At 44.5% G+C, this 17,726-nt stretch overlaps 1 protein-coding gene and 5 non-coding genes across 6 annotated transcripts; 1 reads left to right on the top strand and 5 right to left on the bottom strand.

The window, feature by feature from the left end:
- The first annotated feature begins 5,654 nt into the window (after positions 1-5,654).
- On the top strand, positions 5,655-11,835 carry LOC139424178 (zinc finger protein 883-like). Its single transcript, XM_071175860.1, has 3 exons — positions 5,655-6,057; positions 10,186-10,947; positions 11,732-11,835. The coding sequence occupies exons 1-3, from the start codon at positions 5,655-5,657 to the stop codon at positions 11,833-11,835; spliced, it is 1,269 nt and encodes a 422-aa protein (XP_071031961.1).
- A 2,286-nt stretch (positions 11,836-14,121) lies between these two features.
- Positions 14,122-14,203, bottom strand: trnal-aag (transfer RNA leucine (anticodon AAG)). Its single transcript has one exon. It is a non-coding gene; the product is annotated as a tRNA-Leu (tRNA).
- Positions 14,204-14,924: 721 nt separating this feature from the next.
- On the bottom strand, positions 14,925-15,006 carry trnal-aag (transfer RNA leucine (anticodon AAG)). Its single transcript has one exon. It is a non-coding gene; the product is annotated as a tRNA-Leu (tRNA).
- A 737-nt stretch (positions 15,007-15,743) lies between these two features.
- trnal-uag (transfer RNA leucine (anticodon UAG)) lies at positions 15,744-15,825 on the bottom strand. The gene has a single exon. It is a non-coding gene; the product is annotated as a tRNA-Leu (tRNA).
- A 736-nt stretch (positions 15,826-16,561) lies between these two features.
- trnal-uag (transfer RNA leucine (anticodon UAG)) lies at positions 16,562-16,643 on the bottom strand. The gene has a single exon. It is a non-coding gene; the product is annotated as a tRNA-Leu (tRNA).
- A 721-nt stretch (positions 16,644-17,364) lies between these two features.
- On the bottom strand, positions 17,365-17,446 carry trnal-uag (transfer RNA leucine (anticodon UAG)). Its single transcript has one exon. It is a non-coding gene; the product is annotated as a tRNA-Leu (tRNA).
- Between the last annotated feature and the right edge of the window lie 280 nt (positions 17,447-17,726).

Raw genomic sequence — 17,726 nt, forward strand, 5'->3', positions numbered from 1 at the left:
CACAATTGACCTTATTTTAGCGCCTAAAAAAACGTAATACTTCCAGGTCAACTGTAATATGAATACTACTGTAAAGCGGAACTTATTCCCTTTACAACAAAATCAAAGAGGAGATCTCGACGCTGCCTGTTTTTGCATGATTTACGTAAGTGATGGAGCTTCGCCGGGCCTTTTAAAAAAATGGCAGGTTTGGAGCGAAGGCTACGAAGTGATCGTGAAAGGGGGAAATATGTTGTGTGAGGAAACAGTTTTTTTCACTCGATATGTCGAACTAATCAACTTTAAAATGTAAATAAAACAAGAAAGAGTTTATGTAATGTCGCATCATATACCTGTGTCGAATTTGAAGAGGAGTTTAGGGCTGCACCAACGTTAGCCTCACAAGTGAACTGTGAGTGTCATGATGGCTCACAGTAATGACGCGCAAAATTAACCAATGATTGAATGAACTAAAGTTATTGATGAACTCACGAGTAATTAACTTACACTCACCATTGATTATGTATTGATAAGTAAATAAATAAATGCTGTTAAATAAACAATATTAATATAAAAAATATATATAAAAATTACCAATCGTTCTAACACCAACTCACCTCTGTCCTCTCACTCCAACTTATTTACTGAGTGTAAAGTACAAAAGATGTATGCTCTTTCCATGACATATGCAATAACATTATGTTGGGTTACATGGAAATGTTATCCACGTCAACAGTGACAACTGGTGGTCGAGATTCAGGGCTCGCCACCCTGAACTTTCCAGCAGGATCCCAGACACCTTGGAACGGGCCAGGGTGTATGGGGCAATTCATGAGGCAATCGAGGGCTTCTTTAATGTCTACGAGCCTATCTTCAATAAGTACGGGTTTGACAAAAAGCCTTACCTCATCTTTAACTGTGATGAGACAGGGTTTGGGGACAAGCCCAAGTCCAAGGAGCGGGCGCTGGTGCAGAAGGGCAGAAAGCATATTTATCAGCAACAGAACACCACCAGGGAGCACATCACCCTGCATGCTTGCGTGAGTGCAGCGGGTGAGAGTATCCCCCCATTTATCATCTTCCCCCGCCGCCTCCCCAGTACTGCCTCCTCCCTGGAGGGTCCCAAGGACAACCCTTTATGGAGTCTCCTCCAATGCTATATGGACAGGGAGCTCTTCATGAAGTGGCTGGCCTTCTTTCTCCCAGCCGGGAGAACATGGTTGAGGTGGTGTTGCTGCCATCACACACCACCCATGTTGATGCGTCCAGCCGGGAGAACATGGTGGAGGTGGTGTTGCTGCCATCACACACCACCCATGTGATGCAGCCAGCCGGGAGAACATGGTGGAGGTGGTGTTGCTGCCATCACACACCGCCCATGTTGATGCATCCAGCCGGGAGAACATGGTGGAGGTGGTGTTGCTGCCATCACACACCACCCATGTGATGCAGCAGCCACTGAACATCAGTGTCTTTGGCCCCCTGAAGTCCGTTTTCACCACCAACGCCGCACGCCTGGGCCTGGTAAGTAGGGGATGTTGTCGTCGGCAAGAAACACTTCTCTGCCATGCTGCACCATGCCTACCCCAAGGCGGTGAGCAGTGAAAACATCAAGGTTGGGTTCAGGAAGGCAGGGATTTTCCCCCTTGAACCGGAAGGCCTATGTCCACACCCAGATGGTGAGGATCGCAGAGGCACCCACAGCAGCGACAACCGCGACCCCCACAGCAGCGACAACCGCGACCCCCACCGCAGCGACACCCGCGACCCCCACAGCAGCGACAACCGCGACCCCCACAGCAGCGACAACCGCGACCCCCACCGCAGTGACAACCGCGACCCCCACCGCAGCGACAACCGCGACCCCCACCGCAGCGACAACCGCGACCCCCACCGCAGCGACACCCGCGACCCCCACAGCAGCGACCCCCACAGCAGCGACAACCGCGACCCCCACCGCAGCGACAACTGCGACCCCCTGGTGGCTCCTACAACAGTGAACACCGCAGTTCCAGCAGCATCAACCCCATCCCCTGTGTGCTGTCCCACCTGCTAGCAGGTCTCCCCAACCCCGTCCCCTGTGTGCTGTCCCACCTGCTAGCAGGTCTCTCCAACCCCGTCCCCTGTGTGCTGTCCCACCTGCTAGCAGGTCTCCCCAACCCCGTCCCCTGTGTGTGCTGTCCCACCTGCTAGCAGGTCTCCCCAACCCCGTCCCCTGTGTGCTGTCCCACCTGCTAGCAGGTCTCCCCAACCCCGTCCCCTGTGTGCTGTCCCACCTGCTAGCAGGTCTCCCCAACCCCGTCCCCTTTGTGTGCTGTCCCACCTGCTAGCAGGTCTCTCCAACCCCGTCCCCTGTGTGCTGTCCCACCTGCTAGCAGGTCTCCCCAACCCCATCCCCTGTGTGCTGTCCCACCTGCTAGCAGGTCTCCCCAACCCCGTCCCCTGTGTGCTGTCCCACCTGCTAGCAGGTCTCCCCAACCCCGTCCCCTGTGTGCTGTCCCACCTGCTAGCAGGTCTCCCCAACCCCGTCCCCTGTGTGTGCTGTCCCACCTGCTAGCAGGTCTCCCCAACCCCGTCCCCTGTGTGCTGTCCCACCTGCTAGCAGGTCTCTCCAACCCCGTCCCCTGTGTGCTGTCCCACCTGCTAGCAGGTCTCCCCAACCCCGTCCCCTGTGTGCTGTCCCACCTGCTAGCAGGTCTCCCCAACCCCGTCCCCTTTGTGTGCTGTCCCACCTGCTAGCAGGTCTCCCCAACCCAGTCCCCTTTGTGTGCTGTCCCACCTGCTAGCAGGTCTCTCCAACCCCGTCCCCTGTGTGTGCTGTCCCACCTGCTAGCAGGTCTCCCCAACCCCGTCCCCTTTGTGTGCTGTCCCACCTGCAAGCAGGTCTCCCCAACCAACCCCCTTTTGACTGCAGCCATTGTCTCAGCGAGGCTGGCAAACGTACTAATGCCTCCCATCTTGGTGAACAGGTTCGGCAGCAGCAGCCGACCGTGAGGCGCAGACTTCCCCTGCCAGCTCATATATCTTTATGTACATATTCTTTATCCTTTTACACTTGTGTGTATAAGGTAGTAGTTGTGGGATTGTTACGTTAGTTTATTACCGCATTGTTGGAACTAGAAGCACAAGCATTTTGCTACACTCGCGTTAACATCTGCTAACCATGTGTGTGTGACCAATAACATGTGATTTGGAGAAACAGATGCCCCAAAAGTCCTCAACTGGCAGCTTCATTAAATAGTACCCGCAAAACACCAGTCTCAACGTCAACAGTGAAGAGGCGACTCCGGGATGCTGACCTTCTAGGCAGAGTTGCAAAGAAAAAAACATTTCTCAGACTGGCCAATAAAAAGAAAAGATTAAGGCTGGCAAAATAACACAGACACTGGACAGAGGAAGATTGGAAAAAAGTGTTATGGACAGACAAATCTAAGTTTGAGGTGTTCGGATCACAAAGAAGAACATTCGTGAGACTCAGAAAAAATGAAAAGATGCTGGAGGAGTGCTTGACGCCATCTGTCAAGCATGGTGGACACAATGTGATGGTCTGGGGGTGCTTTGGTGGTGGTAAAGTGGGAGATTTGTACATGGTAAAAGGGATCTTGAAGAAGGAAGGCTATCACTCCAGTTTGTAACGCTTAATTGGAGCCAATTTCCTCCTACTGCAGGACAATGACCCAAAGCACAGCTCCAAACTATGAAATAACTTTTTAGGGAAGAAGTATTCAGCTGGTTTTCTGTCTATGATGGAGTGTCCAGCACAGTCACCAGATCTCAACTCTATTGAGCTGTTGTGGGAGCAGCTTGATTGTAAGAAGTGCCCATCAAGCCAATCCAACTTGTGGGAGGTGCTTCAGGAAGCATGGTGTAAGGGTCTGTGTGTAGCTGGTGCAGAGGAGTCAGGCACAGGACAGCAGAGATGAGGGAATAAAAGTAACTTTACTGAAAATCATCAAAATACAAGATAAGTCCAAGCCCACAATACGGACCACAATACAACAAACAATCACTCACAACCAAACATGGGGAACAGAGGGTTAAATAATAAACAGGTAATTGGGTGGCTGAAACCAGGTGTGTAAGACAAAGACAAAACAAATGGAAAATGAAAAGTGGATCGGCTAAAAGGCCGGTGACGTCCACCGCCGAACAAGGAGAGGGACCGACTTCGGCCGAAGTCGTGACACATGGGGTGAAAACTCTTCAGATTACCTCAACAAGTTGACAACTAGAATGCCAAAGGTCTGTAAGGCTGTAATTGCTGCAAATTGAGGATTTTTTTTGACAAAAGCTAAGTTTGAAGGACACAATTATTATTTAAATTAAACATCTTTATTTATAAACTTGTCCATGGCTTGACTATATCTCCTATTCATTTTGCAACTCATTTCATGTATGTTTTCATGGTAAACAAGGACATTTTCTAAGTGACCCCAAACTTTTGAACAGTAATGTACATGCTATTCCACATTTATTTTTGGGTTATAATCATGTTATAATGCTCATGTACAAAACATTAGGAACACCTGCTCTTTCCATGACATAGACTGACTGGTGAATCCAGTTGAAAGCTATTGATGTCACTTGTTAGGGGGGAGACAGGTTAAAGAAGGATTTTTAAGTCTTGAGGCAATTGAGGCATTGTAGAGGCAATTGAGGCATTGTAGTGGCAATTGAGGCATTGTAGAGGCAATTGAGGCATTGTAGAGGCAATTGAGACATTGTAGAGGCAATTGAGGCATTGTAGAGGCAATTGAGGCATTGCATATGTGTGCCATTCAGAGGGTGAATGGGCAAGACAAAATATTTAAGTGCCTTTGAATGGGATATGGCAGTAAGTGCCTCGCTCACCGGTTTGAGTGTGTCAAGATCCAACCAAAGGATATCCAGCCAACCTCAGGTGAGTAAAAACTTGAGACTTCCTTAGATATCGTGCACCAACTGTTGTTTACAAATATACACAGGCCCCGCCCCGTGTCCTACCAGAGGCTGCTGTTCTATCCTGCCGATAGAGTGTATAACCCGCCAGCTGTATGTTATTAATGTCGTCGTTCAGCCACGAGTCGGTGAAACAATAGGATATTACAGTTTTTAATGTCCCGTTGGAAAGATATACAGGGGACGGGGTTTCCGTTTGTCCCATTTATTTTCCAGCGTTTGAACGTTAACTAGGTTGTGGTGGCAGCTGCAGAGAGGTATTTGCGAGTGCGAGACTTGACGTCAGAAGAGTGTGTGTTAAGTGGTGGTGTCCCATCCTTTCAGGCTGTTGGCCTGAGGTAGGGCTAAATAGATTTAAATAGTGGAGTAGGGTGCTGGGTTGTTTGTGATTGTAGGGTATTTGATTTATTTATTTAAAAAAATCGAATAAATCAAAGTATAAGGGAGTTATACTCCAGTCTAGTAGGTGGCGGTAATGCAACATTTATTGGATGCCAACTGCCGTTAAACCACATCGAAGAAGAAGAAGAATCTGGTGGATCACGTGACACGGGACGCTTCTTCAACAACAACACGGCCACTGATTCATTCAGTCGCCACTCGGTAGTTAGCCAACGTAAAATCGGAACATTGAAGCTCTTTAGACCATTTTTGTGTGTATTGATCTCGGTGTCGTTTGCTTGTTAAAATTGACACATTTGTTAAGGTTGATTATACTGAGCCTAAGCGCTAGGCTAATGCTCATTTTAGGTAGCCCAACCATGAACTCACAAATATACTCCCATCCTGCTAGAGAAGAGGGGGTCTCCTGGACGGAGAAAGAAGCTCTGGGTCTGAACATTGTCGTAAAAGAAGAGGAAGAGGAGAATATTACAGTGGAAGAAGCTTTCAGAATAAAACAGGAGGAAGAGGAGGCTATCACGTATAACGATGTTATAGTGAAAGAAGAGGAAGAAGCTTTCCGAATAAAAAAGGAGGAAGATGAGAATGTTACAGTGAAAGAAGAGAAAGAACATTTTGGAGTGAAAGAGGAAGATGAGGCTATCTCAATAAAAGAGGAGGAAGAGGAAGATGTTTTGGGAGTGAAAAGGGATGAGGAGGAAGGAGAGGAAGTGGAGACTGGAGATCTGATTGACACTAGTGAGTATTGTCTTAAACACGGACACAAAACTCCGTTGTTGAATTAATGTATGGTTTTAAAGCCAAGGGGGCTTTCCACCATAGTTTTACAATTAAATATGTTGTTCAGTACTGTAGGAAGTGTTAAATGGGAAATCTGCGACATGTTTGGACTTTTAAATGAATGATATATATTTGTATTTATTTTACCTTTGTTTAACTAGGCAAGTCAGTTAAAGAACAAATTCTTATTTTCAATGACGTCCTAGGAACAGTGGGTTAACTGCCTGTTCAGGGGCAGAACGAGAGATGTACCTTGTCAGCTCCGGGGTACTTGCAACCTTCCGGTTACTAGTCCAACACTCTAACCACTAGGCTACCCTGCCGCACCATATAGAGGCCTAGCCATTGATTCTTAGAGAATATAACTTAGAAATACACCAATGAGTTGATGTAACAGATGTGAAACGGCTAGAAGGTTAGCGGTGCGCGCTAAATAGCGTTTCAATCGGTGACGTCACCTGCTCTGAGACCTTGAAGTAGTGGTTCCCCAAGGGCCGCGGCTTTTGTGGAGCGATGGGTAACGATGCTTCGAGGGGTGACTGTTGTAGTTGTGTGCAGAGGGTCCGTCCCTGGTTCGCTCCCGGGTACGGGGGAGGGGACGGTCTAAAGTTATACTGTTACACTTGTTCTACCTCACCAGAACCCAAACTTGGTGTACTCCATTGTGTGTAAACAATGTAATTGTAAACTAACACCGTATAGCCTCAAAACGTGGTTTAAATTGTCATTTTGATCTCAGGCGTGGTCAGTCCTTGCATCCATGGCTCTGTCTATGAATTTGCAAACTCATCCGTCAGTGACAGTGGTGGGGGAGAAAGTACCCAATTGTCATACTTGAGTAAAAGAAAAGATAACTTAATAGAAAATGACTCAAGTAAAAGTGAAATACTACTTGAATAAAAGTCTTAAATTATTTGGTTTTTATAAAAATACTTTAAGTGCCAAAAGTAAATGTCATTGACAAAATATACGTAAGTATAAAAAGTAAAAATTTAAATCATTTCACATTCCTAATATTAAGCAAACCACACGGTACAATTGTCAATTTAATGAATACATTTTTTTGATAACCAGGGGCCACACTCCAACACTCGGACCTAATTTACAAACGAAGCGTTTGTGTTTTAGTGAGTCCGCCAGATCAGAAGCAGCGTGATAAGTGCGTAAATTGTACCAGTTTTCCTGTCCTGCTAAGCATTCGAAATGTAACATGTTCATTTAAGCATCAGGAGTAAAAAAGTACATTATTTTCTTTAGGAATGTAGTGGAGTAAAAGTAGTAAAGTACAGATAGCCCAAAAAACGACTTAAGTAGTACTTTAAAGTATTTTTTTTACTTAAGTAGTACTTTAAAGTATTTTTTTTACTTAAGTGGTACTTTAAAGTATTTTTTACTTAAGTAGTACTTTAAAGTATTTTTTTTACTTAAGTAGTACTTTAAAGTATTTTTTACTTGCATACATTTCACTACTGCTCAGTGACGCTTAAACGTTTAATTTAGCCTCTATACTGATATCAACACTTATATTTAGTTGTGTATATATTTTTTTCTGCCACTTTGAAATGGAACTGTTTGTGTTTTTTAAAACTATTTTGCAGATATGAAGCAAACAGTCAATCATCATATCACTCAAATTCCCAGTTTATGCTACAAAATCAACTCTATATGAGGTTTTAAAAAAAAAAAAAGGTTATATTTGTCTCAATGTTCCGTGATGTACACTAGGCTTTGTTGGCAGAATAGATGGATGCAGTTCAATGCATTATTAATATAATTCACCAATACTTTTCTTGGTAGTCCAAAACATATTGCTATCAGGTTGTAAATCACAGCTGGTCTGGTACATTGTTTGTTGCCTCCATTCGGGATGCACTCTTTCAGTTTCAATGACTCAATATTTTGGACCTCAAAAAAACAGATGAATGTTACTAAGGCTGGGAATGTCAATACAATCAGATTAGCAAGGGCAAATGATCACAAGTCAGTCATAACGTGGCTAATAGGCTAGCTTATCTATTTAGCTCTTTATTTAGCAAGCTAGCCAACTTTAGCCAGTTAGCTTATCTGTTTATGTAGCTCTTTATTTAGCATGCTAAAAACATGGAGCCTAACCTTAGCTAGCTAGCTAGCTAGCTGCTGGGAGGATGTGATGTCATTGGAGGAGTGTGTGAGTGACTGACTTTTCCCCTCATATTGTTATTTGGTGGCTACACAGCTAGAGATATCGGTGTCATTTGGTTAGCCAGAGTTAATTCCCGAAGTGATATGCTATCTACTCGGATTCCAGAGCACTCTCGTCTGAGTGCGCCAGAGCGCAGAATTACTGATGCATTTACGAACACGCAACACCCGTTGAATATGGCCTGTGTCAGTAAACATTAGCAAAAAAAATGAAGTTAGTCTCAAACCGGGTAGATAACATGTAAACAGCTTAACCAGCTCTGCTAGAATGAGGAAAATGGACCTAGAGAGGTGTTCTCTCATTTGTATCTGGAAGTAGCTAGCTAGCAAGCTAGCCAACTTTAGCCGGTTAGCTTGGGTGCTTGGTTGGGACAAGCATACATTGGCAGACAAGCTGCAGAAGGATGAACAGGCTGCTTACTATTGCATACCTATCGTTTATCAGTGCAATTTTAACGTTTGAGAGGGTTTTAACTAATGTTTCTTCGTTAGATTTTAGCTCATCCTTGGTCTGGCTAGAATTAGTTGTTGATCTTGTTGTTGTGCATATAGGGAAATATAAGCCTACATTGTCATGGTTGTTTGATCAATAGGACTGTAAAGTTCCCCAAATGTAAAGAGGAGTCCCGTGGTGTTTCCATAGTTACAGAAATCCATTCAGGTGCATTTTGTGGCTTTTTGCTAAATGTGTTCTAATGATCTACAGTTGTAAACACACAGTCCAGTTCAAAGTGAATGATGTCAGGGCCTGTGTAGCAAATGGCTCGTTTGTGTAAAGATCGACTGTAGCTCTGATTGGCTATAGCGCACCGTGTAGACTCTGGATCCTACCTGTAAACACACAGTCCAGTTCAAAGTGAATGATGTCAGGGCCCGTGTAGCAAATGGCTCGTTTGTGTAAAGATCGACTGTAGCTCTGATTGACTATAGCGCACCGTGTAGACTCTGGGTCCTACCTGTAAACACACAGTCCAGTTTAAAGTGAATGATGTCAGGGCCCGTGTAGCAAATGACTCGTTTGTGTAAAGATCGACTGTAGCTCTGATTGGCTATAGCGCACCGTGTAGACTCTGGGTCCTACCTGTAAACACACAGTCTAGTTCAAAGTGAATGATGTCAGGGCCTGTGTAGCAAATGACTCGTTTGTGTAAAGATCGACTGAGGCTCTGATTGGCTATAGCGCACCGTGTAGACTCTGGGTCCTACCTTTAAACACACAGTCCAGTTCAAAGTGAATGATGTCAGGGCCCGTGTAGCAAATGACTCGTTTGTGTAAAGATCGACTGTAGCTCTGATTGGCTATAGGGCACCATGTAGACTCTGGGTCCTGGACGAGACAGATGTTTTTATGAGGTTTTTATTTACTGCAGAGTCTATTAACACACGGCCCCCTTCCCTCTCTGTTTTGCTATAGAATGTTCACATTACTTAATATAGGTAATTCCCAAACATTCTAAGTTTTTATATAAAAATGTGAAAATGACCATATCTAAGTGTTCGCTTGTCAGAAATTGTAAAACAAAAAGTGTCATATTCTTCCCGGGGGGTGGATATGAACGACTTTCAATGCAACGAAACAAAACACATTTTTGCAAAAGAGGGATTTTGATGTAGGCAAAACGCTGTTGTAATGACAGTCCAAACAGTCACTTTCTGAGCACTACTTCCATTGGCAAACATGTATGGAAATTAAATAATAAAAAATAAAATAAATAAATATATATATATATCGAAAGGGATGCTTTCAAAAATGATTTGGATTTACCCTACAACCACTTTGTCACGACAAGCTCTCTTTTATTGAGGGATCTAGTCTGGATTAAACCTCCATAGGAAGACAGTTTTATCATGTGAAGGTTTCATTCAGGTCTCTGTTTAACAAGATACTCTGTCTGTTTTTGGCAGGAGAGAGACCAGACTCTCACTCTGACAGCGGGAAGAGTCCTTCAGGGGAACCAGACCCAGAGATGCCCAAACCAGCAAGAAAACACCACTGCTCCCACTGTGGAAAGAGTTTTAGCTGGTTAGGGTACCTAAAACGGCATGAGAGGACACACACAGGAGAAAAGCCTTTCCAATGTTCCCAGTGTGGAAAGAGTTTTACCGTGTTAGTTAACCTGAAAAGGCATGAGAGAATACACACTGGAGAAAAGCCTTATCACTGTTCCCACTGTGGAAAGAGTTTTACTCAGTTAGGGAACCTAAAACAGCATGAGTGGACACACACGGAAGAAAAGCCTTACCACTGCTTCCAATGTGAAACTAGATTTTCACGATCAGTGGACCTAAAAGCTCACGAGAGAACACACACAGGAGAAAAGCCTTTCCAATGTTCCCAGTGTGGAAAGAGTTTTACCGTGGTAGCTAACCTGAAAAGGCATGAGAGAATACACACTGGAGAAAAGCCATTCCAATGTTCCCACTGTGGAAAGAGTTTTACTCAGTTGGGGCACTTAAAAAAGCACGAGTGGACACATACAGAAGAAAAGCCTTATCACTGTTCCCACTGTGGAAAGAGATTTTCCCGATCAGGGGACCTAAAAACTCACGAGACAACACACATAGGAGAAACACCTTTCCAATGTTCCCAATGTGGAAAGAGTTATGTTAAGTCACGGTACCTAAAAGAGCATAAGAGAACACACAGAGGGGAAAAGCTTACCCAATGTTCTTAGTGTGGTGACGGGATCTCTCAAATAGATGGTATGAAGATAGTTGAGAACAAAGCCTTTATGTCCCTACAGTGGAGAGTGTTTTACCATGTTAGTTAACCTGAAAATACATGAAATAATACGTTCTGGAGAAAAGCCTTTCCACTGCTCCTAATATATAAATATACTTTTGCCAGGTTAGGGAGTCTGGAGTCACATGAGTGGAGCACTACCACTGGTCCCGCTGTGGAACATGTTTTAACCAGTCAGAGAAGAGGAGCACTACCACTGGTCCTGCTGTGGAACATGTTTTAACCAGTCAGAGAAGAGGAGCACTACAACTGGTCCTGCTGTGGAACATGTTTTAACCAGTCAGAGAAGAGGAGCACTACCACTGGTCCCCCTGTGGAACATGTTTTAACCAGTTAGAGAAGAGGAGCACTACCACTGGTCCCGCTGTGGAACATGTTTTAAAACCAGTTAGAGAAGAGGAGCACTACCACTGGTCCCGCTGTGGAACATGTTTTAACCAGTTAGAGAAGAGGAGCACTACCACTGGTCCCGCTGTGGAACATGTTTTAACCAGTTAGAGAAGAGGAGCACTACCACTGGTCCTGCTGTGGAACATGTTTTAACCAGTCAGAGAAGAGGAGCACTACCACTGGTCCCGCTGTGGAACATGTTTTAAAACCAGTTAGAGAAGAGGAGCACTACCACTGGTCCCGCTGTGGAACATGTTTTAACCAGTTAGAGAAGAGGAGCACTACCACTGGTCCCGCTGTGGAACATGTTTTAACCAGTTAGAGAAGAGGAGCACTACCACTGGTCCCACTGTGGAACAAGTTTTAACCAGTTAGAGAAGATGAAATCACACGAGAGAATAGAGGCTGTGTTCTGTTTTTGACTGAGAATTTGGGTTTTTGTTTATGCCACCTGAAATCAAATAGTTTATATGAAATCTTCCTTAAAAAAAATAGGCCTACTTTAGTTTTTTTCATCTTAAAAAATAGCTCAAAGTCTGGCTAGGTCGGGTGGGAGGTAACCCAATGGGCATGTCTGGGTAGAATGGTGGGAGGTAACCCAATGGGCATGTCTGGGTAGAATGGTGGGAGGTAACCCAATGGGTATGTCTGGCTAGGTCGGGTGGGAGGTAACCCAATGGGCATGTCTGGGTAGAATGGTGGGAGGTAACCCAATGGGCATGTCTGGGTAGAATGGTGGGAGGTAACCCAATGGGCATGTCTGGGTAGAATGGTGGGAGGTAACCCAATGGGCATGTCTGGGTAGAATGGTGGGAGGTAACCCAATGGGCATGTCTGGGTAGAATGGTGGGAGGTAACCCAATGGGTATGTCTGGGTAGAATGGTGGGAGGTAACCCAATGGGCATGTCTGGGTAGAATGGTGGGAGGTAACCCAATGGGTATGTCTGGGTAGAATGGTGGGAGGTAACCCAATGGGCATGTCTGGGTAGAATGGTGGGAGGTAACCCAATGGGTATGTCTGGGTAGAATGGTGGGAGGTAACCCAATGGGCATGTCTGGGTAGAATGGTGGGAGGTAACCCAATGGGCATGTCTGGGTAGAATGGTGGGAGGTAACCCAATGGGTATGTCTGGGTAGAATGGTGGGAGGTAACCCAATGGGTATGTCTGGGTAGAATGGTGGGAGGTAACCCAATGGGCATGTCTGGGTAGAATGGTGGGAGGTAACCCAATGGGTATGTCTGGGTAGAATGGTGGGAGGTAACCCAATGGGTATGTCTGGGTAGAATGGTGGGGGTAACCCAATGGGTGTGTCTTGGTAGGATTGGTGGAAGGTAGCACAATGGGTATGTCTGGGTAAACAATATGACCTGGTGTATAGAACAGGATTACACAGTTCCCATTAGTTACTGGTGTCATGACGTTGGCCTGGGGGTAGGTTTATGACAGTCCTAAATACCTCTTCCCCCCTTTTTTAGTCTCTCCTTAACCCCTTGGTTAACATAGAGATTCTGGGAAAATCAGAAGGTGGTGGGAAATGAACTATATTCTGGTAATCCGACCAATTGAACATATGCGGTGGTACTTAATGAATATGATGTCAGTTCCGTTGTCATCTGAGACATTCTCATCAATGATAAGATGATAAGTGGAAAGTCTACACATTGTAGTTATCGGATTCACATGGAATTGTTGTTCAATTTAAATGTTTGAATATTAAAATTATTGGTGAAGAGATTAAATGTAATTTTAGCTACCAAATGAGAGATTTGGGTTTTCATAAGGTTAGGGCTCTGCTCAACCAGTGGCCCGCCGCCCCTGTGAAGGGACATTGGTTATAAACTATGAAACACGCCCTCCTCTCCCTTCCTATATAAAGCCTTCATAAGGTTAGGGCTCTGCTCAACCAGCGGCCTGCCGCCCCTGTGAAGGGACATGGGTATAAAACATTTCAAACACGCCCTTCTCTCCCTTCCTATATAAAGCCTTGATGACTAAATGTAACCTCCTGTTCCGAGGATGTGAGGACAACGGTCCGATGTCAGAATGGTTCAGATAACGAAGCCACAGAACGAAGCCAACATCAGCGTGAGCTTTGGTTGCGAATGGTATTGACTTGTTAATTGTTTACTCCATGTGTAACTCTGTGTTGTCTGTTCACACTGCTATGCTTTATCTTGGCCAGGTCGCAGTTGCAAATGAGAACTTGTTCTCAACTAGCCTACCTGGTTAAATAAAGGTGAAATAAAAAAAATGAACTTTGAACTCTTATTCACTACAGAAGTGATGCCTCCTAGCCATTGAGTTAGCAACAGCAGCTGCAAACGAGGGTTAGGAAGGAACAGACAGAGTATCCCATCTATCACGCAATGACGTTACTACAACGTATCCAATTGACCACCAGAGACATTCTTCAAGGGACTCGGTTTGGCAACACGGCCTTCCATGTACCACCAACCTACCGAAACACAGCTCAGAGTAAATAATTATTGCATTTTCCTTTTCCAAATTGGCGGTAATTTAGAATGCATAAAATACTGTATTTACGATAGCACAGGTAAGGCGTTAAGGTGATGGACTACACTATTGAGTTGAAACCCCATCCGTGACACACAACATTGCTTCTTTTCTCCCTTGCATGGCCCTACATGAAAGTAAAAACGCTGAAATAAAGCAGAACAAACTTGCGCAAACAAACTCAATAAAGATGGCAATGGTGGGATTTGAACCCACGCCTCCTTAGAGACCGGAGCCTTAATCCAGCGCCTTAGACCGCTCGGCCACACTACCCCGCTCTGGCAAAATATTCACACTTTCTCGTCAGTTACCTAGAGCGTTTGCACTCCCTTGAATTTTAGTCTTCTTTTTCATTTTCTTCTTTAAAATCTTTATGTATCTCATGTTGCTCTTGCGTCCTTCATCTTTTTTTGATTGTCTTTGTAAAAATCTTAATTTATCTGATGTTGCTCTTTCTTCCATCGTATAAACTTAGAATTAGTTTCTGCTTTTATGTCTGAAGCAGACTGAATGAGAAAAACACGGCAGATGTGGGAATTAGGGTAAAGGCTGGATTACCTTTATTTGTCCGGTGTCCTTGGTGGCCTTGTTTGAAATTACATTACAGTTTTCTGTTGAGAAAAAGTTGCAGCGGTGGACTTTGAACCGACACCTCCGAAAGACTGGGTCCTTAAATCCAGTTCTCTGGACAGTTCGGCCACAGTACCAACTGTTAAAATGGACTGCTGGGTCGTCGCACAGACCATCACAACTTTCCTTTTTTCCAATCAAGGATTTGACGTGAACAACCACTGGTAGAAGGTGCAACTTCCACCGTGAGAGCACAGGACTTGGTGGCTGGTTGGTTAAGGCGATGGACTACACTATTGAGTTGGAACCCCATCCGTGACACACAACATTGCTTCTTTTCTCCCTTGCATGGCCCTGCATGAAAGTAAAAACGCTGAAATAAAGCAGAACTTGTGATAGCTTGCGCAAACAAACTCAATAAAGATGGCAGTGGTGGGATTTGAACCCACGCCTCCTTAGAGACCGGAGCCTTAATCCAGCGCCTTAGACCGCTCGGCCACACTACCCAGCTCTGGCAAAATATTCACACTTTCTCGTCAGTTACCTAGAGCGTTTGCACTCCCTTGAATTTTAGTCTTCTTTTTCATTTTCTTCTTTAAAATCTTTATGTATCTCATGTTGGTCTTGCGTCCTTCATCTTTTTTTGATTGTCTTTGTAAAAATCTTAATTTATCTGATGTTGCTCTTTCTTCCATCGTATAAACTTAGAATTAGTTTCTGCTTTTATGTCTGAAGCAGATTGAATTAGAAAAACACGGCAGATAATTGCAATAACAGACGTGGGAATTAGGGTAAAGGCTGGATTCCCTTTATTTGTCCGGTGTCCTTGGTGGCCTTGTTTGAAATTACATTACAGTTTTCTGTTGAGAAAAACTTGCAGTGGTGGACTTTGAACCGACACCTCCAGAAGACTGGGTCCTTAAATCCAGTTCTCTGGACAGCTTGGCCACAGTTCCCACTGTTAAAATAGACTGCTTGGTCATCGCACAGACCATCACAACTTTCCTTTTTTCCAATCAAGGATTTGACGTGAACAACTACCGGTAGGAGGTGCAACTGCCACCGTGGGGGCACAGGACTTGGTGGCTGGTTGGTTAAGGCGATGGACTACACTATTGAGTTGGAACCCCATCCGTGACACACAACATTGCTTCTTTTCTCCCTTGCATGGCCCTGCATGAAAGTAAAAACGGTGAAATAAAGCAGAACATGTGATAGCTTGCGCAAACAAACTCAATAAAGATGGCAGTGGTAGGATTTGAACCCACGCCTCCTTAGAGACTGGAGCCTAAATCCAGCGCCTTGGACCGCTCGGCCACACTACCCAGCTCTGGCAAGATTTCCAAACTTTCTCGTCAGTTACCTAGAGCGTCTGCACTTCCTTGTATTTTAGTCTTCTTTTTCATTTTCTTCTTTAAAATCTTTATGTATCTCATGTTGCTCTTGCGTCCTTCATCTTTTTTTGATTCTCTTTCTAAAAATCTTAATTTATCTGATGTTGCTCTTTCTTCCATCGTATAAACTTAGAATTAGTTTCTGCTTTTATGTCTGAAGCAGATTGAATTAGAAAAACACGGCAGATAACTGCAATAACAGACGTGGGAATTAGGGTAAAGGCTGGATTCCCTTTATTTGTCCGGTGTCCTTGGTGGCCTTGCTTGAAATTACATTACAGTTTTCTGTTGAGAAAAAGTTAAAGCGGTGGACTTTGAACCCACACCTCTGAAAGACTGGATCCTTAAATACAGTTCTCTGGACAGCTTGGCCACAGTACCCACTGTTAAAATGGACTGCTAGGTCGTCGCACAGCCCAGGCCAACTTTCCTTGTTTACAACCAAGTCTTTGACGTGAACAACCAACGGTAGGAGGTGCAACTGCCACCGCGGGGGAACAGGACTTGGTGGCTGGTTGGTTAAGGCAATGGACTACACTATTGAGTTGGAACCCCATCCGTGACACACAACATTTGTTTTTTTCTCCCTTGCATGGACGACATGAAAGTAAAAACGCTGAAATAAAGCAGAACATGTGATAGCTTGCGCAAACAAACTCAATAAAGATGGCAGTGGTGGGATTTGAACCCACGCCTCCTTAGAGACTGGAGCCTAAATCCAGCGCCTTAGACCACTCGGCCACACTACCCAGCTCTGGTAAGATTTCCACACTTTCTCGTCAGTTACCTAGAGCGTCTGCACTCCCTTGTATTTTAGTCTTCTTTTTCATTTTCTTCTTTAAAATCTTTATGTATCTCATGTTGCTCTTGCGTCCTTCATCTTTTTTTGATTCTCTTTTTAAAAATCTTAATTTATCTGATGTTGCTCTTTCTTCCATCGTATAAACTTAGAATTAGTTTCTGCTTTTATGTCTGAAGCAGACTGAATGAGAAAAACACGGCAGATGTGGGAATTAGGGCAAAGGCTGGATTACCTTTATTTGTCCGGTGTCCTTGGTGGCCTTGTTTGAAATTACATTACAGTTTTCTGTTGAGAAAAAGTTGCAGCGGTGGACTTTGAACCGACACCTCCGAAAGACTGGGTCCTTAAATCCAGTTCTCTGGACAGTTCGGCCACAGTACCAACTGTTAAAATGGACTGCTGGGTCGTCGCACAGACCATCACAACTTTCCTTTTTTCCAATCAAGGATTTGACGTGAACAACCACTGGTAGAAGGTGCAACTTCCACCGTGAGAGCACAGGACTTGGTGGCTGGTTGGTTAAGGCGATGGACTACACTATTGAGTTGCAACCCCATCCGTGACACACAACATTGCTTCTTTTCTCCCTTGCATGGCCCTGCATGAAAGTAAAAACGCCGAAATAAAGCAGAACATGTGATAGCTTGCGCAAACAAACTCAATAAAGATGGCAGTGGTGGGATTTGAACCCACGCCTCCTTAGAGACTGGAGCCTAAATCCAGCGCCTTAGACCACTCGGCCACACTACCCAGCTCTGGTAAGATTTCCACACTTTCTCGTCAGTTACCTAGAGCGTCTGCACTGCCTTGTATTTTAGTCTTCTTTTTCATTTTCTTCTTTAAAATCTTTATGTATCTCATGTTGCTCTTGCGTCCTTCATCTTTTTTTGATTCTCTTTTTAAAAATCTTAATTTATCTGATGTTGCTCTTTCTTCCATCGTATAAACTTAGAATTAGTTTCTGCTTTTATGTCTGAAGCAGATTGAATTAGAAAAACACCGCAGATAATTGCAATAACAGAGGTGGGAA

The sequence above is a fragment of the Oncorhynchus clarkii genome, chromosome 13 (genome assembly GCF_045791955.1).
Source record: "Oncorhynchus clarkii lewisi isolate Uvic-CL-2024 chromosome 13, UVic_Ocla_1.0, whole genome shotgun sequence".
In the NCBI taxonomy this organism is placed as follows: Eukaryota; Metazoa; Chordata; class Actinopteri; order Salmoniformes; family Salmonidae; genus Oncorhynchus; species Oncorhynchus clarkii.

Excerpts from the sequence above, each read along its gene's own strand:
- LOC139424178 (XM_071175860.1), top strand. The coding sequence starts at position 5,655 with ATGCTCATTTTAGGTAGCCCAACCATGAACTCACAAATATACTCCCAT. Across the intron at positions 6,058-10,185 it reads TGGAGATCTGATTGACACTA|GAGAGAGACCAGACTCTCAC; the intron begins GTGAGTATTGTC and ends TGTTTTTGGCAG. Across the intron at positions 10,948-11,731 it reads AGGGGAAAAGCTTACCCAAT|TTAGAGAAGAGGAGCACTAC; the intron begins GTTCTTAGTGTG and ends TGTTTTAACCAG.